Raw genomic sequence first — 25,752 nt, forward strand, 5'->3', positions numbered from 1 at the left:
AACATAATAAATAATTATGTAATAAAAAATAGTTTCCCGTTCAATCCTTTCAATTATCTCTATTATTACTTCTGAAAACAATTTCACCACTCCACTATTTACATGTAAAGCTTGCTTGAAACTTTTGTCTCAATAAGTATGACTAATTGATGGTTAACATTGTCAAAAAGAGTGATTAACTCTATTGTGTATTTAGTTCATTTGGTACATGCAACATCATATGTGTGTTATGTATAAATACATGTTATCACTTATATATAAATCATAATGAATAAGTATGTAATAAAAAATATTTTTCCATTCAATTTTTTCAATTATCTCTAGCATGACAGTATGTTCTCTTTTATCTCTAACGATTTTCATCATTCTACTCTTTAAAAATCTTCTCAACAAACATTTGAATCCCAACTACAATATTGCAAAAATGGTTATCGAGATCCAAATGAGCAGATTGTTCTGTTAGTAATTGTGAGCCTTGCTCCTCTTCATCACCCCAAATGAGTAACTCCCAAATTAATAAGGTGATTAAGTTCATAAATTTGCATTACCACATAGGTAGTCATGTAATTCCATGCATTTAATCATTTCATTCCTACTCTACAATATTCCTCAAATATATAAAAGGAATTTCTACATTTTACAATGTATATTATTTCTTTTTCAACCTCCTTTAGCCTTTTTCGGATCATAATTCCTCTCAAAGACTGGGGTGCCATAAAAGAGGTTGTTTCTGGGAAGGGGTGGTGGTGGAAAGCTCGAGGAGAGGAGAAGGTTAGGTAGATGGAAAGGAAGGTACATTTCTGTGAAGGACGTTTGTGCTGATTAAATCAGTATTATTTTCTCCACCATTGTTCAATATGTCACCATAAAATGTTTGTCATGGTGGTTAGGAAGATAGAAAGACTCCAGAGAAATTTTTCATAGTGTCTCGAACCTATTATTTGTATGAGGTCAATTAAAGCCAATAGAGGTTAGGTGTATGAGTAGTTTTTAGTGGTAAGGTCGATATTACACGGTTCCTCAGATTTGATCTAGTTGTGTTAGCTGAACTGCGCTTTGTTGGTAGATTGTTGCGAAACTTTGTGTTCTTACGTTTTGTAAGGGTGGAAGTGGCTTCTAACCTTTTGTATAAGAGTTGAGATATCCCTCAAATATCTCTATTAGTTATTCTTTATAATAAAATAAAAATCCTCCCAAAAACTTATTTATTATTGCTTTCTGTTTTTCTTTTGTCATCATTCCTGAGAATGTCTATTCTCCTTCCAGCTACCTTATCCTTTCCTTGGATTACATCCTCTTAATTTATCTCATCATTTTCTTCATCTACCTTCATGTTCTCATTTGTTCTATTTTTTAGCATACTCCAATGTTCTATTTTTTTAACATAAATGAGACAGTGATATCAATTAAAATGCTTGTTTAACATTTTCCATTTCCTTTTACACCTAGTTTGAGTTAGAACATGACCGAATTGACGAAGCAACTTGGGTTGCTCTTTTCTTTTCTTGCACAACTCAACAAACAACACAATATGCTAGTATTCAAAACGCAATGAATTGGAATACTCGGATTAAACAAGCTTAAGTAAATGAAGTTAAAATACTCGGAATTCTTTTTTTTTCTTTTATAAGTTGTTTTGTTTTCACTGGTGAGAATGTGAAGTAAAGGGTGAAAGAAAAATATCCCTTTGAAAAATGTCATATTTGACAAATTAAACAAAAATATCTAGCAAGTAAAAAAAGAAAAAACTAAAGAGAGAAGAATATGGTTCCGAAAATTCATTCTTCCTGTTCCTAACCTCAAGTCTTCCTTTTCTTTTTCTGTGTCCTTGTTGGCCCTTGTTTGGCAAGCTACTGTATGTCTATCCCTGATTGATAACTAAAAGTATATCTTTTGATTTTTTTTTTCTTGAAAGCCAAGAGTAATACTTTATAAGCATGTCCTTAGTCACCACCAACCAATAAGCAATTATGTTTAAAAAAACTATAACTATAATTTATCTATATAATAGAAATACGAGTCTCTAATGTTTAAGAATACGTCAACGTAGCATTTGTGCAGTGCAACACTGGTTCAAATTTGTAGCACAAATGTTTAAATTCAAGGTCTGAAGTTTGAATGGGTGGTGTACAAGAGGGCACTGGTCCAATCAGACCCTAGCCATATAACAATAAACATATAGTAATGCAGCAATCTTGCAAAATGGAAATGAATACCGTCACCCGAGAATGGTTTTAGTCCAAAGAAACACGTGCCATTTCGAAGCATGATCCACACAGAAAAACAAAAAAAGAAACTGAATCGCATCAATTTAACATACAGGATATATAATAGTTTGCATTCATTTTACTTCTCAGTGTACACCAAAAAAAGTCTCGGTGCAATCTCACAGTATAGATCCTTAAGAACTTTTCCCACAGTTAAAAACCGGCCCAACCAGCTGGTTGAGAAGTTGGTTTGCTCTCAAAGGCCTTTGCCTCACCAAAACCCTGAGACTTACCTCCCGCACTGCTAGGTCTTTGCATCTGTGAGCTGCCACTAGGTACAGCACTGAAGCTATCAGTTCCAAAACCCCATGAATCAAAAGTAGTAGCTAGTGGAACAGGTTGCTTGTTCTGCCGGCCATTATTCGTCCTGGCTGATTTGGTAGTATTTTCTGCTGAGAGGGACTTTTGTTGTTGGGGTTCCTCAGGAAAAGCTTGCCATGACTTAGGTTCTGAACTGGGAGTTTTCCATTCAGTTCTATCCTGCTGCTGTCGCAATGTAAAACATATCAAGCATATACCAAGAACACAATCTAAAACAAAATCGGCAAGAAATTTTTTTTAGAGGAAAACAACAAATTTTTATTACCATAGGTTGAGATGAAGTAACTGCAGGAGAGGTTTTCAAACCCTCTCTACTTGGTGAAGGAGTCCGAGCTGCCAGTGCTTGCTTGAGATCCTGCAATTCTTGCCTCTGAGATCGACATATAGCAGAAAGCTTATCAAACTTGGATGTTATTTCAGCTTTTTCGACGTTAGCTTCCTTCAGCTGCTCTTTGAGTTTCTCCACTTCAGCCTGTAATGCTTGTTCCCTTTCGGATTTGTTATTATGTCCAGGGTTGAGCTTAGTGGTATCGAATTCAGCAACAAAAGTGTTAAAAGCCTTGTTTTGAAAGTTAGCTGTATTCTCCATACGATCTTTATCTTGGAATAAGTTTATTTCAAAATCCTTTGAGGGTGTAGTATCAGGCTTGTGTAATTTTCCATGTGTACTGCTTTTCACAGTATGAGTTTGTGCATTAACCACTTTGCCAGTATTAAGATTTTTGGCTAATTGTTCAATTTCAGGACGAAGGCTATCATGTTTCAGTGACATATGGTGGCTAGATGGTTCTTCATCAAAAATTGGTTTGCTCTTGTCCTCAGTAACAAGTGAATCCTTTGCGTGCTGACTGGACCAGAAAGCACCAAGCTGCCCCCCACTGCCCCCTCCCTTAGAAGCAAGGGATGGCTGTGGTGTAGTTTTGGGTTCTCCAGATGAAGGTGGAGGAGGTGGGTTCCTACGAGGCATTGGAGGTGATCTGTTTGAGGGCAATGACACACCTGCAAAAATTTAGTAACAAATCAATTTTCTGAGTAAGAATCGAGGGGGGGAAATTGTATGTACAACTCCAATCTCTGCAAAGAGATTTTGGCCCCTAATTCATCAAGGATAACATTATGACCTTCATGATTGCTGGGTGAGGGTGATTCAGGTGGTCTGTCAGGTAATGACTTCTGTAGATTAATGGGCAGTTGCTCGTTAACACGAAACCAGACCTGCGACCATGGTATCCAAAGTCATCAATTGATTGCCCTAATTCTAGTACCTATGAATGCTATTGACGGATGATCTATGACCAACCTAAACTGATGGAGATGAATGGCCAATCAAGCAAAGCGCTTGCCTGCGTGATATCTGGTCTGTCATCTGGTCTAGCTTGGAGCATGTCTCTTATCATGTCCGTGATAGATGAATTGTATTTTGGTAAATCGGGAATACGGTAGTTTCCATTTAAGACTTGGAGCTTTGATTCCCCATCAAAAGCACTTTTGAAGTAGCATATGCGAAAAAGAAGACATCCAAGAGCCTAACCAGAAGTATGATTCCTCAATTAGCATAAAATGATTTGCAAAATATTATACTGAAAATGATGAGTTTTATGCATGCATGACTTACCCAAATGTCTACCTTCTCATTAATGACCTCTCTCAGGAACAGATCCCACATCTAAATACACAAAAGAAAATGAACATTTGTATCACACTTGACAATAGATTTTTTGGTACAACAAAAAATAAAACATTTGTGTATCACACATGACAACACGTGCAAACCTCCACCTAACCATTAGCAGTGTTGTCCAGGGAAATGAGTACACACTTAACCCAGAAAGAACCAAGATCAAACCTGTCTAGTATCCACCACCCATAACTGGGCATAGGCTGTGGTGCTTTCACCACAACCTTCATTTGTACCCTAATTTTATCTAGTGAAGACAGATCTCAACTTACCTCAGGGGCCCTGTAGGCTGGAGTTGTGTACTTCCTGATATTGTCTTCCTCAATCCCCATTTCTTCTGGCTTTTCAAAACGTTTGTGATTAGTGGAAGTGCTTCCAAAATCACATAACTTCCATAAGCCATCTGAACTTAATAAAAGATTCTCCGCTTTCAAGTCTCTAGGAAACACAAAGGAAAACAAAAAGCAGTTTATTAATTATAAAAAAAGCACCACTATGCTTCCATTGGATTTGCCAAAGTTTTTCAATGATGTCATGAACAAGAAGACAAAAGTCATTCTCACAAAATAGAATGGTTGAAATAAATACATTCATCACATGTGAATAATTAGATCTTAATAAAACAGAACATAAAGACAGCATTTGTGTCTGAAGATGTAAAAATCATTTCATTGTCGGTAAATATATAATGAAGCTTCGGGCCATGGGCATACTATCTAGCACTTACAAATGAGAAAGCAAACAATGATGTCATGGGGAGAGACAGACAACATCGGAGTTTCGTAATGGAACAAATTTTAGAAGAAAAAAAAAAGAAAATACGAAATTTAGAAAATAAAAAACAGAATAACCATAAAGCTTTACATGTTTCAAATGATTGGACGCAAAAAAAATTAAAGATTCAGAAGAATATAAAAAAAAACATCACAAATTCTGACACATATTAAATCTTTTAGCTGGTGTTGTTTACCGGTGTGCAATAGGTGGGGACAGGCAGTGCATAGCAAAAACTGCATTACAGACATCCCTGAAGATCAAAAGAACCTGTTTCTCGTCAAAATAACCAGCTCCGCGGCTCTCCAGCACACTGACCAGAGACCTCTCACAAAATTCCATCACAAGGAATGCCTCCTTTGTCCTACCCATATCGAAGATAGAATGTGCAAGAAGTGTGACAACATTGGGATGTCCTACCAGCATCTTCATCACAGATATCTCCTTCTTTACCAATCCAAGTGATTCTTCATCATTGCATATCATGTGCTTCAAAGCATATTGCTTTGACATATGTACAGCATCACGAGCTACGTAGACACAAGAGAACCCTCCTTCCGCAATGGCCTTAACAATGTTTATTTTAAGATTGCCAACATCTACAGTGCGGCCTTCTAGACCAGTCTGCTCTTTGTGGCCGAATGGCTTAAATCTCCACATATTTTAGGCAAAACAGAAAGGATGCTGCATATGCAACTTATAATAAGCAATAACATCCTTAGTTGAAAGTTATAAAGAAAGCAAAACAGAACAGCATGCTGCATATACATATGATACTGCCGGCAGTACAATTGACTTTATCCTCCACATTAACTGATCTACGTCATTCATACTCAAAAAAAGAAAGAAGGAAATATAACAAAACTAACAACGATTGATCCCTAAATAAGAGAAGAAAAAACTAGACTTACGCAGAAAAGCTTTCATAACAATAGCAAAGCAAAACGCAACTTCCAAGCACTCTTAAATAAGGTAAAACTAAAATGGTTAATGAGGGTAACACGGATTAACAAAAATAAAAGAGCTTTCGTAGATCATCATAATACACTTGCAAAAGGGAATAACATCTAATAATTGTCGCACCCAGATAAAACTTATCTACCTTAAGAAGATATAATTGCTAAACTAAATAACCACACCATAAGATCCAACAAGGAATAACGCTAGGACATCATTAAATATTCAATCACCACCTCCGCATCCATAAGATCCAATCCAATGATAACAAAATGGTAATCAACACAAGCAGTTAAGAAAACCAAACATTAGAAATAAAATATAAAACACAAAAGCACAATCTTAACCTCACCTAGAACTCTTCCGCTTTATTGCTCCCAGAGAATGAGATCCTTCAATCCGAAATTCAACTCAAATCGAATAGACCACGCCCTCGATCTGCATCCAACTCAAACACCATTGAAGATCACATAACTCAAATCCCAAAAAGAATCACAATACGAATCTTCCACAAGTACCCAGAATCTCAATTCGTGAAAAGAACAAACTTTAAGAAACTCACTATCAAATCTTGGGATTCTACCTGTTCACACCAGATTGAGGGATCGATAAGTTTGTCGAGAATTCGAATCGAATCTAACAATCCGCCATTAACTCAAAGGATTGAGCTTTAGCTTCGGCTGCTAATGTTGCTTCTTCAGATTTGGCCAAGTGAAAAAGAAAAGCAATCTGTGAAGGAAATTTATATGTGGGAGGGGAATAAGAAAGGTTGAGTAAGAAGATCTGTACCGTCAAAATTAGGAGATTGTGGGACCTCAAAATGAACGGTAAAAGATGAGGTTACACGATGAGCTCACCGCAGAGAACAAAAAGATCCTTACGTTTCTGTTTCGCTGAGAGTTGACGTGGGGTGGGGTACACGCGATTGTGACTTTGTTGCTATCATATGCAAATCTAAAAGGTTTTAATCTAAATAAAATTGAAAAAAAAAACATTTAATACTCATTTTCAGAGGTAATATAATTATTAAAAAATATTTTTTGCATTTAAAAAAACATAAAATGAAAGGTGCAATAGTAAATACAAAATAGATGTGAAAATATATTAAGTGTCGAAATATCATAATTTTCAGTGAAATATTAGTAACATTTTTTCTAACATATTTTTTTATTAATTTTGATAAATTTTAGTTTTTATTTAATTGTTACCCTTTTGGATTTTACATTTTTAACAAAACATATTAATTAACTATTAAATAAAGTAAATGACCAGCATGATGGGTTTGTACGAAAAATCTAATTTAATCTTTGAAGGTGTAAAAATTTCAGATCAGTTTTAAATATTAAAGTTTAATGATAAAATAATAATGTCTGATTTAGAGGTCAAATTGGTCTTTAAAATTAAATTTAAATGTTAAAATAGACTCAAAAGTAATCTAAAAGTGATAAAAATAATAATTATGTGTTTATCATTCATTCATTTCTCCATCCAGAAATAAATTCATGTATTAAAAAATTATAAAGTAATGGATCCTATCAAATTAAATCAAATTTATCCGCTTTATTTATAAATGATCAATAAGTCGCCAATTATTTGTCTAAAATCTAATGTCAATAGTTAACAAGTCAAGATCAATTTAACCAAATTTTTCATAATTAAAGTTTTCTTAAGTTTACCACATGAAAACTCCCAAAATTATATTTTTTAATTTTTTTTTAAACCTTTTTAAAAATATTTTAATGGATGGATTTCATCCATAAAAAAATTCTAATAAATGGATTATATTTTTTATTAATGGATAAGATTTTTATTAAATTATTAACCTATCAAAATAGAGTAATAGACTTTATTGTCTAATTTATTATAATCTAATATGAAATTTATTCCATTCATCCATGGACACCTAAAAAACTTTAAAATATAATTTAATTACATTAAAATTTTTGCACATTTATAAACTAAAATAAATATTTTTTATTTTTAAAAGACTAAATTAAGTATGTGTTTGACAAATTTAAAGATCGAATTGGTATTTATTTTATTAATTATATATTCAAAATAGACTTAATCACTCTTTGCCTCATTATTATTTTTATTCTATTTTACTATTATTAAAAGCTCCATCAAAATTCAATATGTTTCATTGCATTAATAGTAAAATCATCAATAAAATCATTAATAAATTTAATAATCTAGTAGTTCAGTCCTAAGAGATTTGATAGTTGAAATTTATTCAATCTCGATAATATTCGTAAAATAACAATTCTCATTAATTCTGAAATTCTAGAAGAAGAAAAAACTCACAATTTACATTCAAATATACTTATTCAATTTTGATTATATTCATAAAATAACAAAACAACTCTCATTAATACCAAGAGTTTAGAAAAAGACTTATAACTTACATCCAAAATATAGCCATTTTTTTTTAATGTTATTCACAAATTATAATAAATCTAATTTTATTATTACATATTCAAAACCTAAATCATCTATAAAAGCAACATAATTAAAAAGAGAAAAGATTAAAAAATTTATTTGTAATTAAACATCGTTTTAACTTAGAAAAGTCTTTTAACGAGATCATTTAAATCGATTATTCTACCAAATTAAATTAAATAAATAAAAATAAAAGGAAAAGATAATTAACCCAATCAAGTATTTTTAAAATGTATATGAATAACACTTCCACGTTTTTTATTTTTATTTTATTTTTACTTGTATGGGTGAATCGGTTAAAGGTTTTTTACCCTCTTGGTCACGAAACAACGTGGTGGAATGTCACAACAAGCAAGTGAAATTTCGCACCTAATGATTTTATTATTTTTGGCAAAAACATGTGTGTTTGTCATTTTTAAATTTCCAAAATGTTGGTAGTTGAATTTTGTTTTTTCTGCAAAACTATCTCGTGAGTGTTTAATATCATCATTGAATTATTTTTCTATTCATACAAATTACCACCTAAGTTGTTAACTTGATTATATGTTTTTTAAACTTTTCAATTTTACTATTCAATTTTTAATTTGACCAAATTTATGATCTAACATTAAACAATATTATACATGTTTTACCTATCAACTTACAAAGAGTATGATGATGTAACCAATATAAGATTAATTATATATTCAATGATGAATTATATGCTACATTTTAGATTACAGAGTTTATCATTAAACTTTTCCACTTTTACTAATTTATTACTAAATTTCAGTCTCATAAATTTTACCGTTGAACATTCATCCAATTTTCAAAATTATGTACACTTTACCTTAATACCAATTGAATGTCAATTATTATGGTATCACCAATAACAAAATCATTTTATACTATAACTTCATTTGAATAATAATTTAATACTATTTAAACAATTTAATAACAACTATAATATTTGTGTACAAAATTCATAAAGTTTAATTTATTTCCTTAACCTGTTAGAGTAATAACTTGTCTGCAAAGCTAACTTTAATTTTTCTACTTAATTGTGTTAAACTAAAATAATCAATTTGGTTCTTTTATGTTTTGTTATAAAAAAAAATACTAAGGTTTGTAGTTAAAAAAAGAGAAATAATAGAAATATTATTACAAGAAAATCATTAAATAGAAATCAACTTTAGAGATTAAAAATAATTAGTTGTTATATTTGCTAAATTAGATACTATTTTATAAACTAAAAAAATTATTGGTGTCTAAATTATTTTCTATTATTGATAAATAATTTTTAATTTAGTATCTAATTAGTTATCAAGGTTTTTGCTACCAAATTTATGATCTAAATAATTGGTAGTTAAAACCTTGATAGCTAATTAGATATCAATTTATAAACTATTTATTAATAATAGAAATTAATTTAGAAACCAATAGTTTTTTTTAGTTTCTAAAATAGTATCTAATTTAGTCAATATAACAAGTAATTATTGTTAATCTCTAAAATTAATTTTTATTTAATAATTTTCTAGTAGTGATATATTGTGTTTAAAAAGGCACAATAGAATTTAATTTACAAACTATCAATCTCGATAAGTATTATATAATTTAATCTATTAGTATAAGACATAGTAATAATAGCAAACTAAGTAATTATATCTTTGTATATTGAATTGAAGAATTATCCTATCATATAGATTAGTGGTTGGAAGTATGGTAAGAATACAAAAGTATTCAATTAATTATAAAATATAAATACAACATGATAGTTCATCGTTATTTTTTAAAATTTGATATGTTTGTATTCTTCAATTAAGTACCTAGTATTTTATGCGACAGTCTTTCATAAGTTTCTTGTATTTGAACTCAACAACAAAAATTATACATCTTATCAAAATATATTGTAAATTAGAACAATCTATGAGATGTTTTGAATTACAATTCATGATTAAAAACTAATTTAGGATAGTGTTGGGAAAAACGGGTAATTTTCCCACTAAAACAAAACCCTAACAGAGCTACCCGACAAATAATATTGAATAAATAAAGCGGAATAATAAAAGAGATAAAGAGGAAAAACACACCCGAAAATTGTTAACGGAGTTCGGCCTGTTTAGCCTAATCTTCGAGCACAGCAAAAACAACTCCCTTTTATTATTATGAGAGAAGATATTACAAATTGGGATATATATCAGTGAAGGAGGAGAGTTTAATTTATAACCCTCAAACCTCCTTCCCAAACAATGAACCCACCGATGAGGGACTTGGGATTAAGCCAAAATCAACAAATCTCCACCTTGTCTTAATCCCAAGTCCCTCATCGGTGGGTTCATTGTTTGGGAAGGAGGTTTGAGGGTTATAAATTAAACTCTCCTCCTTCACTGATATATATCCCAATTTGTAATATCTTCTCTCATAATAATAAAAGAGAGTTGTTTTTGCTGTGCTCGGAGATTAGGCTAAACAGGCCGAACTCCGTTAACAATTTTCGGGTGTGTTTTTCCTCTTTATCTCTTTTATTATTCCGCTTTATTTATTCAATATTATTTGTCGGGTAGCTCTGTTAGGGTTTTGTTTTAGTGGGAAAATTACCCGTTTTTCCCAACAAGTGGTATCAAGAGCCGAAGGTTCGCCTTGGGTTGTTTGAAATTATTTGTAATATTGAATATTATATTGTGAGTCTGTAATGGCAAATTCGGATCAAGAAGGGAAGGCTCTGCAAGATGCAAATGTTGCAGAAAGCAAAAGTGATGTGTTGATTGTCTCGCTTTCAGCATCATTGCATCCAGATGAGTGGATATTGGATTCAGGTTGTACCTATCATATGTGTCCCATTCGGGAATGGTTCTTTGATTTTCAAGAACTCGATGGCGGGGTTGTTTACATGGGTAATGATAATCCATGTAAGACAGTCGGGATAGGTTCAATCAAGTTGCGGAATCACGATGGATCCACCAGAATTTTGCGGGATGTACGGTACGTGCCAAAGTTGAAGAAGAATCTCATCTCATTGGGGGCTTTAGAATCTAAAGGCCTAGTTGTGACGATGCGAGATGGAATTCTTAAAGCAACTTCAGGAGCACTGGTGATGTTGAAAGGCGTGAGGAAGAACAATTTGTATTACTACCAAGGTAGTACAGTGGTGGGGACAGTAGCGGCAACAACTTCTAGCACTAAGAAGGATGCTGAGGCAACGAAGTTGTGGCATATGAGGTTGGGACATGCTGGAGAGAAATCCTTGCAAATTCTTACCAAGCAAGGATTGTTGAAAGGTACGAAGGCTTGCAAACTTGAATTTTGTGAGCATTGTGTTCTGGGAAAACAACGAAGAGTGAAGTTTGGCACTGCAATTCACAATACCAAGGGTATTCTGGATTATGTGCATTCAGATGTGTGGGGACCTGCCAAGACTCCGTCAATCGGAGGTAGGCATTATTTTGTCACTTTTGTTGATGATTTTTCCAGGAGAGTTTGGGTGTTTACTATGAAGAACAAAAATGATGTGCTTGGAATTTTCCTTAAGTGGAAAGCTCAAGTTGAAAACCAGACAGGAAGGAAGATTAAGGTTCTCCGAACAGATAATGGAGGAGAATACAAGAGTGATCCGTTCCTGAAGGTATGCCAAGATTGTGGCATAGTTCGGCACTTCACTGTTAGAAAAACACCACAGCAGAATGGGGTTTCGGAGCGTATGAACAAGACACTTGTGGAGAAAGTTCGTTGTATGTTGTCTAATGCTGAGTTAGGCAGAGAGTTTTGGGCTGAGGCTGTGACATACGTTCAACATCTCGTCAATCGTTTGCCATCATCTGCTATAGATGGCAAAACCCCGTTAGAGGTATGGTCTGGAAAACCTGCAACTGATTATGATTCTTTGCATGTTTTTGGTTCTATTGCATATTATCATGTGATTGAATCAAAGTTGGATCCACGGGCAAAGAAAGCTCTTTTCATGGGCTTTAGTCCTGGAGTGAAGGGATACCGTTTGTGGTGTCTAGAGGCAAAGAAGACGATTATCAGCAGGGATGTTACCTTTGATGAATCTGCCATGTTAAAGAAGGTAAATCCAGAAGGAGCTGATAGTACTCCGCAACAGGTGGAGTGTGCCCGGAAGCAGGTGGAGTTTGAGCCGACAGTGGTGATCCCAACACGAAATACCACAAGTGACTCTCCTATGGCAGAAGAAGAGTCAGATGAGGAAGAGGTTCCTACCCAAGAATCTCAACAGCAATCAGTGCCAATTGCAGTTAGAAGACAGAGACGAGATATTCAGAAGCCTGCTCGTTTCATGGATATGGTTGCCTATGCACTTCCAGTTGTTGATGACATTCCATCCACTTACCCAGAAGCCATTTTGAGTTCAGAGAGTGGTAATTGGGCAGGTGCGATGGAAGAGGAGATGCAATCTTTGAATAAGAACAAGACGTGGAAGCTGGCACAATTACCAAAAGGTAAAAAGGCAATTGGGTGCAAATGGGTATTTGCAAAGAAAGAAGGATTTCCTAATAAAGAAGATGTTCGCTACAAGGCAAGGTTGGTTGCTAAAGGTTTTGCTCAGAGGGAGGGAATTGATTATAATGAGGTATTTTCTCCAGTTGTTAAACATTCCTCCATTCGAATTTTGTTGGCCTTAGTAGCACAGTTGAATTTGGAGCTTGCTCAACTTGATGTAAAGACCGCGTTCCTACACGGTGATTTGGAGGAGGAAATCTATATGACTCAACCAGAAGGATACAAGGTTGATGGTAAAGAAGATTGGGTTTGTAAACTTAGCAAATCGTTGTACGGTCTGAAACAATCTCCGAGACAGTGGTACAAACGATTTGATAAGTTCATGAAGGATCAGAAGTACAAGAGAAGCAAATATGATCACTGTGTGTATTTGCGCAGACTTGAAGATGGTTCCTACATTTACTTACTCTTATATGTTGATGATATGCTGATTGCAGCAAAGAGCCAAGTTGAGATTGACAGGTTAAAGGCTCAGTTGAGTAAAGAGTTCGAGATGAAGGATTTGGGGGAAGCCAAGAAGATTCTCGGCATGGAGATAAACAGGGACAGAGAGAGGGGAAAACTTTGGCTGTCACAGAAGCAGTATTTGCAGAAGGTACTACAACGTTTTGGTATACACGAAGATACAAAACCTGTAAGTACCCCACTTGCTCCTCATTTGAAATTGAGTAGTCGTTTATCTCCGACGACTAATGAAGAACGAGAATACATGGCGAAAGTCCCATATGCAAATGCAGTTGGAAGCTTGATGTATGCAATGGTGTGTACAAGACCAGATATTTCACAGGCTGTGAGTGTTGTTACCAGGTACATGCATGATCCGGGCAAGGGTCATTGGCAAGCTGTGAGATGGATTCTACGGTACCTCCAAAATACCTTAGATGTTGGATTGACATTTGAGCAAGATGAATCACTTGGTCAATGCATAGTTGGATATTGTGATTCTGATTATGCAGGTGATTTGGATAAGCGACGGTCTACAACTGGCTATTTGTTCACTTTAGCAAAAGCGCCAGTTAGTTGGAAGTCTACCTTGCAGTCTACGGTGGCTTTGTCTACGACAGAGGCAGAGTATATGGCGATTACAGAGGCTGTGAAGGAAGCAATTTGGCTTCATGGGTTGCTTAAAGACTTGGGAGTTGGTCAGAAACAACTTGAGTTATATTCTGACAGTCAGAGTGCTATTCATTTAGCAAAGAATCAAGTCTTTCATGCACGGACGAAGCACATTGATGTTCGCTATCACTTTGTGCGTGAGATTCTCGAAGAAGAAGAGATTGTTCTCCAGAAGATTCACACTACAGAGAATCCTGCAGATATGCTCACCAAGGTGGTTACAAGGACCAAGTTTGAACACTGTTTAGACTTGGTTAATATCTTGCACATTTGAAGTTGGCGCCCGGAGGCGCAAATTTGAAGCACTGTAAAGTTTGTTTTTGTTATGGTTTGAGAAGATTTGTTTTAGGTGGGACTTGAAATTAAGCCAAGGTGGAGATTTGTTGATTTTGGCTTAATCCCAAGTCCCTCATCGGTGGGTTCATTGTTTGGGAAGGAGGTTTGAGGGTTATAAATTAAACTCTCCTCCTTCACTGATATATATCCCAATTTGTAATATCTTCTCTCATAATAATAAAAGGGAGTTGTTTTTGCTGTGCTCGGAGATTAGGCTAAACAGACCGAACTCCGTTAACAATTTTCGGGTGTGTTTTTCCTCTTTATCTCTTTTATTATTCCGCTTTATTTATTCAATATTATTTGTCGGGTAGCTCTGTTAGGGTTTTGTTTTAGTGGGAAAATTACCCGTTTTTCCCAACAGATAGTTGGTATGAGTTTATTCAATATAGTTAGAATTTTTATGAATAGCATACAATAATAGGCATGAACTATTTTGTAAAGATACACACATTAAAAAAAATCTTTTTGAAAACAAAGTTCACTATTCATTGTAGTGCTTAAAGGTTTATTGTCTTTATCATGTATCAAGATTTTTAGTCCCCTCTTACTTTGAACTCTTGAGATTGCAACATACAATTGACCATGACTAAAGACTAGTCTTGGCAAGTATAATCTAACACTTGTAAGTGTCTGACTTTGAGATATATTAATATGCAGCAATTATAAAATATTATCTTCTTATTAGTTTAAAAGGTCATGGAGATTGAGACAGAGACAAAGACATGCAAGGAATGTAGATCTAGTTTCCATTTTTACTTGTATACATGGCTTATGCTTCAACTACATGGTTTTTCAACCTTGGGACAACCAATATAGTTCCATTAGATAAGTCTTATGATTGGTCTAAGTTCCTAAAAGCATGATTGAGGTTCCAAATTTTAGTTTAATCTTATGAGTAAGAAGACCATATGTTATAAAAGAATTAAGGAATTCAATTATTATTGATTCAAATGATTGACTATCTGAAGCTTAAGATAAATCAGTTAAATTATAACTTAAATCCTCTCTTTCGTCACTTGTAAGAGTTTTAACATTATTATTTTTAGTTATCTATGTATGATATTGAATTTAATAAAAAATATCAAAATATTAAAATATACCTATAACAAATAAAAACACTTATTATTGATAAGATCCACAATTTTAAATTGTCATGCCAAAATTGTTCTAAAAGCCAACAACTCTTCATTATTATTATGAACAATTAGATAAGATTTTTCACTGTGTCATTAATGAGATCGTCATACACATTTGCTTTGTTTGATAACCTCATACGTAAAAGCAACATGCATATATATGTTCGCAAGATAACCTCGTTCTCAGACAAACATTAAGATATGTAGTTTTCAATATTATAGTGAGTTTGTTAACGAACACTCTAGGTGACCTATATTAGATGTTGTTATTATTATGTATTGCAAAAAAAAATAGTACATAATATTTCATTTGATAGCCTTAGACACAAAATCAACTTATATATATATATATATATATATATATATATATTTGTTTGATAAGTCCATGCTTAAACAAACGATATGATATGTAGTCTCTAATATTATAGTGAGATTATCAACACAAACTTTATTTGACCTATATACTTAAATCATACACAATTCTTGTCATATGTTGCTAAAAAAATTAATATATAAAAAAATGTAATTCATTGGTCAACAAGTGATCTCAATCAAATGCACTGCTTTTATGCATTGTCTATGCATACCTCTGAACTATCTCTTGAAAAGAAGTCTCTCGTTCATCATACACACATTGCAAAACATTCCCTTTGTGAATTTGTTATTTTCTCCCAAACAAGCTAAGCTAAGCAAAATGTAAAAGCTATATTTTTACGCCTTTCATACCCTGCATGCTTTCACAGTGGTCTTTCCTTTGTGTTTCTACCATGAACTAGCAAGACAAATGTTTGTTCTTCTTTAAACATATGTATGAAGGAAGCTTTGTACACAACTAATGCAATGTTTTAACCAACACTAGGGGCTCGTAATCAAGTTCTTTTGGGAAGTTGCTAAGTGGAAAGCTATGACTTTCTGCTAGGCTTGGGACTCAAATCTTTTTTTTCCTACAACCTCTTCTGGTCATAGGGTTATTTCATTTGATGATGAAGCATTGGAAGAAGTTATTTGATGTTGGTCGCCCCTTGTCGACGTTGCTTAAAAAGGGGGAGAATTAAGTAAAAAGTGGAAGAGCTAGTTAATGGGGGAGTTTAGTTTAAAGGAAAGAATGGGGGGGGGGGGGGTGTTGAAGGAGCTAAAGATCATGTCAAGAGGTTGGGTGTGGTTGTTTGAACCAAGTCTTTAAGGTATCGGGAGGGTATACCGATTAAGATTTCGTCTTGGACTGATCCACGCGTTTAAGGATTGGTAGGGTATACCGGTTAAGGTTATGTCATTGACCAAACCGAGTCTTTTAAATGTTGGTAGGGTATACTAGTTAAGGTTACGTTCTTAACCAAACCAATTCATTTAGGTGTCGGTAGGGTATACGGTTAAGGTTACGTCCTTGACCGAACTGGGTCTTGTAAGTGTCGGCAGGGTATATTGGTTAAGGTTACGTCCTTGATCGAACTGAGTCTTTTAGGTGCCGACAAGGTATACCGGTTAAGGTTGCGTCCTTGACCGAACTAAGCGTCGTAAAGTACCTGAATTTATATGCTAATACGCATGATTTAAGAGAAATGTTTCATTAAAACCTTCCCGACCGAAAACACTCCTTAGGGAGAAAATAGTCGGGTGAGGAAAGAGTGCATGATGGACCCCCCTCTACAAATTTCTTCTTCATCTCTTCATTCTCCTTTCGGAGAGCTAGAATTTCATCCTCATTCATCCGCTTAGTTTTCTCATTCCTTGTTTTCATGTCAACCATTTCCTTCTGCAGAGATATCAAGAGCGTCATCTGCTCAACATCTGACATCTTCTCGTTCACCATGCTTCTGGTTGACACTATCTACCTTATTCTTCACGCCAATTCTCTCGGTCCCACAGTGGATGCCAATCGTTCTCGAACGAGGTTGGAACCAAGAGAACGATTCAGACTACTCCTTGGTCGGTCGGTCTGCACTTCCTCCCTTCCTCTTAAAACAAACTCCTTTTTCTCCCTTCATTACTCTGCCTCTCGGTCTCCGTGAACTTCAAGCTCAGATGGTACCTGCAAAAGGCACTCTGACGCTCAAGTGCGAATTTGGTATTCGGCACTCGATGCTATTAACACTGTATGATGACATACCTGATTCTTGGAATCTGTGTGTCTATTTATATTATTATCATGAATCATTTGTTATTGGACTGAATTAGGGAATTAAATCATGCTTAAAAGTGTATTATCTAATGCTTGATCGCTGATTAGTCTCTTATTTAGACATAATGGTCTTTGCGGTGTCGGACAACTTGAACCATATATCGAATCATGGTCTAGTTCGTACTTACCCTCCTTGTACATATCATATTAAGTAATTTACATCATGCCCTCCTTGTGCATATCATATTAAGTAATTTACATCATGCCTTGTGTGAGTCACTTTCTCATGGAATTGAGTGATTTATTAATCGATCATCCATGACCGAACTTCACTGAGATTTGGTGTGTCACTTGGAAAGTTGTCAGTTTTGTGGCGTCAGATTTTCCCAAAGCACAATCACTGTAGCAGGTAGTCCTCAGTTACCATTATTTTTAAAGCCTCTCTTCTCATCCTTTGACTCCTTTTTTACTTTCTTTTGAATAAATTAGCAACAATGAACCTAATGTTGGCCCTACATGGCATCAAAACCCTAGACAATTCTAAATGGAATGCCTTAAGAAACAATTGTTCCTAAGATCCTGAATATAACCACCAAGATATCACTATACATGTGTGATCTGCCCTTTTGTTACCTTTATTTTGGAAGGGAAGACTAAAACCGGCTTATTTTGCAGCCAAACAAAGCCCTCCTGTCTCCCCATTTTACCTTCATTTCCACATATGAACATGCCTAAAACCCTTAATTTCTGCAAATTTAAGACTCTCAACTAGGAAAAAAATTATAAGTAACCTATAACTAATTAAACTTAATTCTTATTATCCTTTATAACATTTCATACAAAGACACTCAATAATGCAAACACCCAAAGTCCCTTTTTTCATCATATCCAAGAAGGTATAACCAACCGAAACTATAATTCTTTCACTTTTTTGGACTGAGAAAATAAAGAAAGTGTGTGGTGCAAATGTGTGATCCAAAATGAAAGTGATTTAGGAATGATGCAATGAAATGATGTACAAATTTAACATCATTGATCATAATCTGAGACTATCAAGAAAGGATTCATCAAGGTCCCTGTTGAAAAACTTGCTGAAATACTCTGCATTTGTCAATTTCTTGTATACAGCTACGTTCCCTTCACCTATAAGCTTGTCAGATGGTCCAATGTCCATATGAGGGCTTGGATAGCAGAATGTCACTACTGAAAACCTTTCCTTCAACTTATTTACTACAGCTCTGTGCTCAGGTGCTTTGTATATCCCATTGCTCATCACCTGCATAATGGAAAAACATGTGACATCAAACTCAGGTTTTTTATTTTAACTTTTTTCTAAATATTGTAAAGTTTGTTGATTTAGGATAACCACTTACAAGTCTTAAAAACAATGATTTCTGATCATAGTTTAAATTTTTCATTTTGAGGAAATCTCATTTTCCAAGGCACAAAATGTGATGGCAATTATTGCTCAAATATAATGCAGTAGTTCTACTGATTTATCCATTCATTTGATCTGTACCAAACTTCCAGTAATCTATCCATGATTGAATGTGCTGCCTAATGAGTCACAAATACAAACCTCAATAATTTGGCCAATGTTTACAACAATGGCCCCTTCTATAGGCTCAACATTGACCCATTTTTTATCTTTGAGGAACTGCAACCCTGAAAAATCAGTGCAGTCAAGCAAGAGAGTGATCCCAGAATTGTCAGCATGAGGCATAATCCCAAGAACTCTTTCAGGCTCTGGACAGGGTGGGTAGCAATTCATCCTTATATCATATAGTCCTTCTCGGAAACTTTCTGATATCTGTGTATCTTGAAGCCCCAAAGACATAGTAATGAACTTCATAATTGCAATTGTAACTTCCCTTATATCTTCACAATATCTCTCTAATGTTTCCCTGATAATCAAATGCAAAATGGCACCCTTACAAGCATGAGAATAGAAATTTCACATTGGAATTTCTTGAATAAAACAATCAAGAGGAAAAATAAGAACAAGGAAACAGGTAAGTAATTAATGTGGATCTTCTCTAGCACATTATAAACAACTATTGGCATCACTAAGCTCTTTAGTTCAGCTTTTTATTATTCATGTACCTAAACTCAGGAGGGTTTTGTGGCCACAAATCCAATTTTCTGTTCTGAATGGGGAGGCATTTGAGAAAGATCATGTCATTCCAATCTAGCTTTTGATCTTCTGAGGTTACAAATGCTTGGCCATAGCCTTCAAGGCTTCCTGGTCTCTGTGCCCATCGCTTCTTCTCTTGCAAGGGAAGCTCAAAAAATCTCTGAACTTGATTCCCCATGTTCTTAAGGGAAGCATTTGAAACTCCATGATTTACCAGCTATAGGCAAAAAAGAGAAGAAAATCAGGTACCAAGGAAGTAAAAGGAATGCTGATAATCTCTCCCTTACCTTTTGTTCAGTTCAATTCAATCAGCTTTCTAATACAGAAAAATACGCAGATTTGGCTTATGTTCTTCACTTTTCTGAGAATATAGCATCTAATATAAGGATATTTCTCGAATTACTTAACTAAAAGGGTCAAGGATTTTGACAGTCAAAAATATAAACTGAATGGAAATGTTTTAGGTTACATTATATATACAGCTCGATTGCATATAGTAGGCCATAAATTTTCAAACCAACAACTAGAGAAAAATCTGAATTTACTATAAACAGCATGAATGCTAAAACACATGTTTACATGGCTTGTGAAGTGATTGAAAGCAATAAGTTGTTACTACTACCTACTTCATAACCATCTAAGAATAAATACTAATCCATAACTATCTAAGAAATCATTCTGAATTGGAATCAAAGGTGTACTGTGGTACCTGAAAAACACCCCAGTCTTTGCAGGCAAGGAAAAGCTTTTGAAGCTCGAGTTGGTGTGTATGGGCGTTGACCAACTTTGCCATGTCTATGCAGGGTACATGAAGAGATGGATCAGAAGGGTAAGGGCCAATGATGTCATCACCATCTTCATCTCTGATGTACCTTGGTGGCACTTTCTCTGGCCTTTGAAATGCTAACTCTTGAACACTTGGAACTGAAACGGATGATTCAAGGTTTGCTGGTCTTGAATCCATTGCCAAAGTCCCTTTGGGGCAATCAAGGGAGAAGATATATGAATATACCACACCTCTCCATTACCATATTATAGGTACCCCTTTGAACAAATTTAATATTATATGATTGTCTGTTTTTGTCTTTTTCTGCTCACTGTGCAGATATGTTTCAAGCATGTGAATTTTAGATGCACCCACCTTTCTCTTTTTCTGTTGACTGTGCAGATATGTTTCAAGCATGTGAATTTTAGATGCATTCATCTTTCTCTTTTTACTAGTATTTTTTTTAATAAAAGTATTTAGGCATCTTAGACATGCAATTTGACTTCTCTATGTACCGACATCTCAATTGTTTCTCGAAACTCATATGTTAAAAAAAATCATATATATCAAAACTCAAAACTCATATGTTAAAAAACGATATAAGTAGATTATATTTTAAAAAAAGATATACGTAGATTATATCTATTTATAAAAAATCTAAGAAAAAACTACTATTTGATTCATGTGAATTTTCAACTTTCTTCTTCCTTTGTTAGCATGTTGTCTTGATGACTTACATGGCCTGCAAAAGTGCTTTTTTCTTTCCACATTGGAGGCAAGTTGAATCTCCAGCCTCGGATTCAAAGCTTACAACCCAATCCATGTTAAATAATATATTTCGACTCCAACAAAATAAATCTAACAAGTAATAACTTAGATGTAATGGTTAAACACATTTCACTTAAACTCGAAAGGATAATATGAGAAATTCATGTTTAATTCTAGTTGTGTATACAAATTTCTGGAAGCAGTAGTAGTTATAGTGTAACTGAAGAATTGTGTTAACAATTTAGTTGTTCCATAGATTATGGAACATAATGTTATATATAAGATTTAATTGAATTTTTTAGGTTTATGGAATGATTTGGTATAATTTTTTTTTTATAATTTTAACCAAATTTTTAAATATAATATTTTTTTTAACCTGATTTTTATGTGAGGATTAAATGGAGAAGTCATTGTGAGGTACTACAAGGATTAAATTATAATTAGTTTTAGAGTAAAAAAAATTAATTATTATATTGAATAAATTATATATTATTTTATAAACTAAGAAATTATTAATATCTAAAGTAATTTCTATTATTAATAATAATTTATAAAATAGTTTCTAAATTGATATCTAACATTTAATTATCAATATTTTAGCTAATTTTGTTCAACGTCAATGGTTTGATTTTGAAAGGAATCATGGTGTAAAAGTAAATCTAGAATTTGATATTGTGGAGGTTCATCATTATAAAAGGTATTTAAATTATTATTCTTTCATATTTGTAGCAGATGCAATTAAGTTATATTATACACCTTATCCTAAAAAATTCAAGGAAAAAGTATATTGGTGGGTTGTCATTAAAACAAAAGTAAAAAATATGGTTGATGATCAATAAACACTAGAGGTTGCATATCAAGGTACCTTTCTAATACTTAATCTGTGTGTCAAATGATGAGCTACTTGGTCAATTAACATATGATGAAGGTGGATATGAAGAAGTAGTAGGCAATGAATTAGAAAATGATAATGAACATAATAAAGATAATGAGAAAGATTTAACACAACTCACTGGAAAAAAGAGTATGAAGAAGAACGTGATTTTGATGATGAATGTAAATCTAATAATGATGAAAACATTGTTGGTGATGCTCATGAATTTTATTATAATTCTAACTTGTTTTATTTTATTGTATAGAAAATACCCTAATTTTCCCACCTAAACATAGGTGAGCAAGAAAGAACTTTAAAATGCAAGGTGCAAACATATTGAAAAGCTAAATAAAACTTGCATTGTAATGAAAAAGCCAAATTGACTTGTGGAAGATGGAAGATGTACGTTGAAGAAGCATCCCAATCAACATATATTGGGAGAGAATTGTAAGGGAGGATATTTGAAGTTAAAATGATAAAATGTTTAATATGAGAGAAAAAAAATCAACAAAATAATAAAATGTTACTTCTTTTGATGATGAAGATGGACTTTCAACCTCCTCAAATACAAATATAAACTTGTATTCTCCTTTGTTAGATTTTATGTTTGCATTGAATTTTAGTCATGTGACAATATTATCAACTTTTTTTGGATGATAATATTGTTGGAGATCCCACATCGACTAGAGATTAGAGCCTTTCATTGTATATAAGTGGGTGCAAATCTCCACCCCATGAGCCGGTTTTATGGGGTTGAGTTAGGCTTAAAGTCCACTTCGTAACATGGTATCAGAGAGTTGAAAACCCTATTCTTCATAGTCTTAATAGTAGTCACACTATTACATGCAATTTTTGTGGTAAATATGGTCATACTGAGGCTGTTATAAAAAGCATGGGTTCCCTCCTGGCTACAAATTCCCCAATTGGACATCCCAAGCCAATAATATGATTACTACTGACACTTTTTCTGAGCTTTTTCCTAAAGAACAGGATGTAAAGGGGATTCAACTTACATCACAACAGTGCCAATTCCTTACCAACCTTTTGCGTCAGCAAAACCTTGAGGATCCTGCCCCTCACACTCAAATTAATCAAGTTGGCACCATCTCTATGGATGAAATCCCCAATACTGAGCATTCTTCAACAGGTAAGTTTCTCTCTTCACTATCTTCTATAAAAGAATCTTGGATTATTGATTCTGGTGCCACTGATCATGTTTGTCACAATTTGAACGTTTTTACTACTTATACTAAAATTAAACCTGTCTTAATTAGTCTTCCAAATGGCCAAACTATTTATGCCACATATTCTGCTTTAGTACGTTTTTCTGATCAGTTTTATTTGTCTGACAAATGGCCAAACTGTTTATGCCACATATTTGTCTGGCCAAACTCACACACCAACTTAAATGCACTTTAACTTTCACTTCAACCCACTGCATTATACAAGACAATCTCACTCAAGAGAGGATTGGTACAGTTAAAGCCACCGCTGGCTTGTACCTTGTCACTACCTTGCCTGCTTCTAATCATTCTAAACCGCATTGTTTTGCTCCTTTTATTAATTGTAATATCACAGACAAAACACTATGACATTATAGACTAGGACACCCTTCACATGAAAGATTACATGTCTTAAGCAAACAATACTCTTTTATTACTGTTGATACTCATCATGTATGTGATACTTGTAGTCGTGCAAAACAGAGAAAACTTCCTTTCACTTTAAGTAATACTGTTACCTCTGCTATTTTTGATCTTGTACACTTTGATTTTTGGGGACCATGTTCCATAATTTTTATGCAAGGTTTTCGTTATTTCTTGACTATTGTTGATGATTACTCGCGTTATACTTGGGTTATTCTGCTGCATAACAAATCTGAAGTGCGTCAACACATTATTAACTTCACTATTTTCGTTCAAAATCATTTCAAAACTAATATCAAAACGATTCGTACTGACAATGGTGTTGAGTTTGCTATGTCAAATTTTTATGCTTCAAAGGGAATTATACATAAAAAATCTTGTGTTGAAACACCACAACAAAATGGCATTGTAGAACGTAAACATCAACACATACTAAATGTAACCTGGGCTTTACTTTTTCAAGCAAATCTTCCTCTTATTTTTTGGGAATTTGCTATAAATCATGCTGTTTTCTTAATAAATGTTATTCCTACTCCATTACTTGATAACATCACTCCTCATGAAAAGTTGTTTGGAAAACCATATGACATTTCCTTTCTAAAGGTGTTTGGTTGTCTCTGTTATGCTAGTACCATTACTGCACATAGAAAAAAATTAGATGATAGATCTATCAAAGGTATTTTTCTTGGCTTCCCGCAAAATACAAAAGGTTATATTATCTTAAATTTAAAGTTTCATAGCATAGAGATATCAAGACATGTAATCTTTCATGAAAACCACTTTCCATATAAATTAGACAGTGGCTTGCCTAAGGACCCTAACACTTTATCTCTCCCTATTTCTAATGCATATAATTCTGCTTTTGATTTTTTTTCTGATACTGCACCTCCTGTCGAGCCATGTGCCTCTACTCCTACACCCAATACTATTCCTCCACCAGCCTCATTATCCTATGATCTTCCAACAAATAGTGCCTCTACTCCTGCATCCAACATTGCACCTCCATCAGAATTATCACCGCCTGCATCTCCAGGAAGCATCTCACCCCAATTTCCAAGAAGATGAGCTCGTCCTCACCGACAACCTGCCTATCTTGCAGATTTCCACACTGCAACCAACACTGTAAGTAGTAGATATCCTATTCATACTTACTTGTCTTACAATTCCTTATCTTCCAATTTTAGAAATGTTATTTCCTCTATCAATTCTCATCCTGAACCTCGGACATATAACGAAGCCTCCAAACATGCTTCTTGGCAATCTGCCATGCAAGATGAGCTTCAAGCTCTTGCTGCTAACAAGACTTGGCAACTTACCCCTCTCCCTCCAGGAAAGAAAACTATTGGTTGTAAATGGGTATATAAAATCAAATACCATTCTGATGGCACTGTTGAGAGAAAAAAAATCAACAAAAGAATAAAATGTTACTTCTTTTGATGATGAAGATGGACTTTCAACCTCCTCAAATACAAATATAAACTTGTATTCTCCTTAGTTAGATTTTATGTTTGCATTGAATTTTAGTCATGTGACAATATTATCAACTTTTTTTGGATGATAATATTGTTGGAGATCCCACATCGACTAGAGATTAGAGCCTTTCATTGTATATAAGTGGGTGCAAACCTCAACCCCATGAGCCGGTTTTATGGGGTTGAGTTAAGCTTAAAGTCCACTTTGTAATAAATATTATTTTCTTTATATAAAACTAGTATTATTATGCTGAAATTTGACAACATATTAAGTTAATGCACACACATTTATTAGGTTTATATTTTTTAAAGAAAGAAATTTAAAATTAAAAAAAAACATTAATGAGTGATGTGTTATTAGGGAACTTATTTAGTTACTTCCTTTAAGAATAAAAAATACAAAAATTGGAGCAATTAAGTTTTCAAAATTTTAAAATACAAATCGTTTA

At 33.9% G+C, this 25,752-nt stretch overlaps 2 protein-coding genes across 3 annotated transcripts; both read right to left on the reverse strand.

The window, feature by feature from the left end:
* Nucleotides 1-2,232: 2,232 nt before the first annotated feature.
* Nucleotides 2,233-6,784, reverse strand: LOC137834894 (uncharacterized). 2 transcript variants are annotated; one of them, XM_068643122.1, is made up of 9 exons: nucleotides 6,581-6,784; nucleotides 6,350-6,435; nucleotides 5,237-5,724; nucleotides 4,539-4,704; nucleotides 4,204-4,254; nucleotides 3,932-4,114; nucleotides 3,710-3,803; nucleotides 2,854-3,587; nucleotides 2,233-2,750 (listed from the first exon to the last, which is right to left on the reverse strand). In XM_068643122.1, exons 3-9 carry the CDS (start codon nucleotides 5,698-5,700, stop codon nucleotides 2,421-2,423), a joined length of 2,022 nt encoding a protein of 673 aa, XP_068499223.1. In that variant the 5' UTR covers nucleotides 5,701-5,724; nucleotides 6,350-6,435; nucleotides 6,581-6,784; the 3' UTR covers nucleotides 2,233-2,420. The 2 variants fall into 2 exon arrangements, with proteins under 2 accessions (XP_068499223.1, XP_068499222.1); XM_068643121.1 differs by having other exon boundaries at nucleotides 2,233-2,753.
* An 11,657-nt stretch (nucleotides 6,785-18,441) lies between these two features.
* LOC137834895 (protein SRG1-like) lies at nucleotides 18,442-20,817 on the reverse strand. The gene is made up of 4 exons (XM_068643123.1): nucleotides 20,487-20,817; nucleotides 19,747-19,994; nucleotides 19,223-19,547; nucleotides 18,442-18,919 (listed from the first exon to the last, which is right to left on the reverse strand). The coding sequence occupies exons 1-4, from the start codon at nucleotides 20,739-20,741 to the stop codon at nucleotides 18,680-18,682; spliced, it is 1,068 nt and encodes a 355-aa protein (XP_068499224.1). The 5' UTR covers nucleotides 20,742-20,817; the 3' UTR covers nucleotides 18,442-18,679.
* Nucleotides 20,818-25,752: the final 4,935 nt, after the last annotated feature.

The sequence above is a fragment of the Phaseolus vulgaris genome, chromosome 5, assembly GCF_000499845.2.
Source record: "Phaseolus vulgaris cultivar G19833 chromosome 5, P. vulgaris v2.0, whole genome shotgun sequence".
Taxonomy (NCBI): domain Eukaryota; kingdom Viridiplantae; phylum Streptophyta; class Magnoliopsida; order Fabales; family Fabaceae; genus Phaseolus; species Phaseolus vulgaris.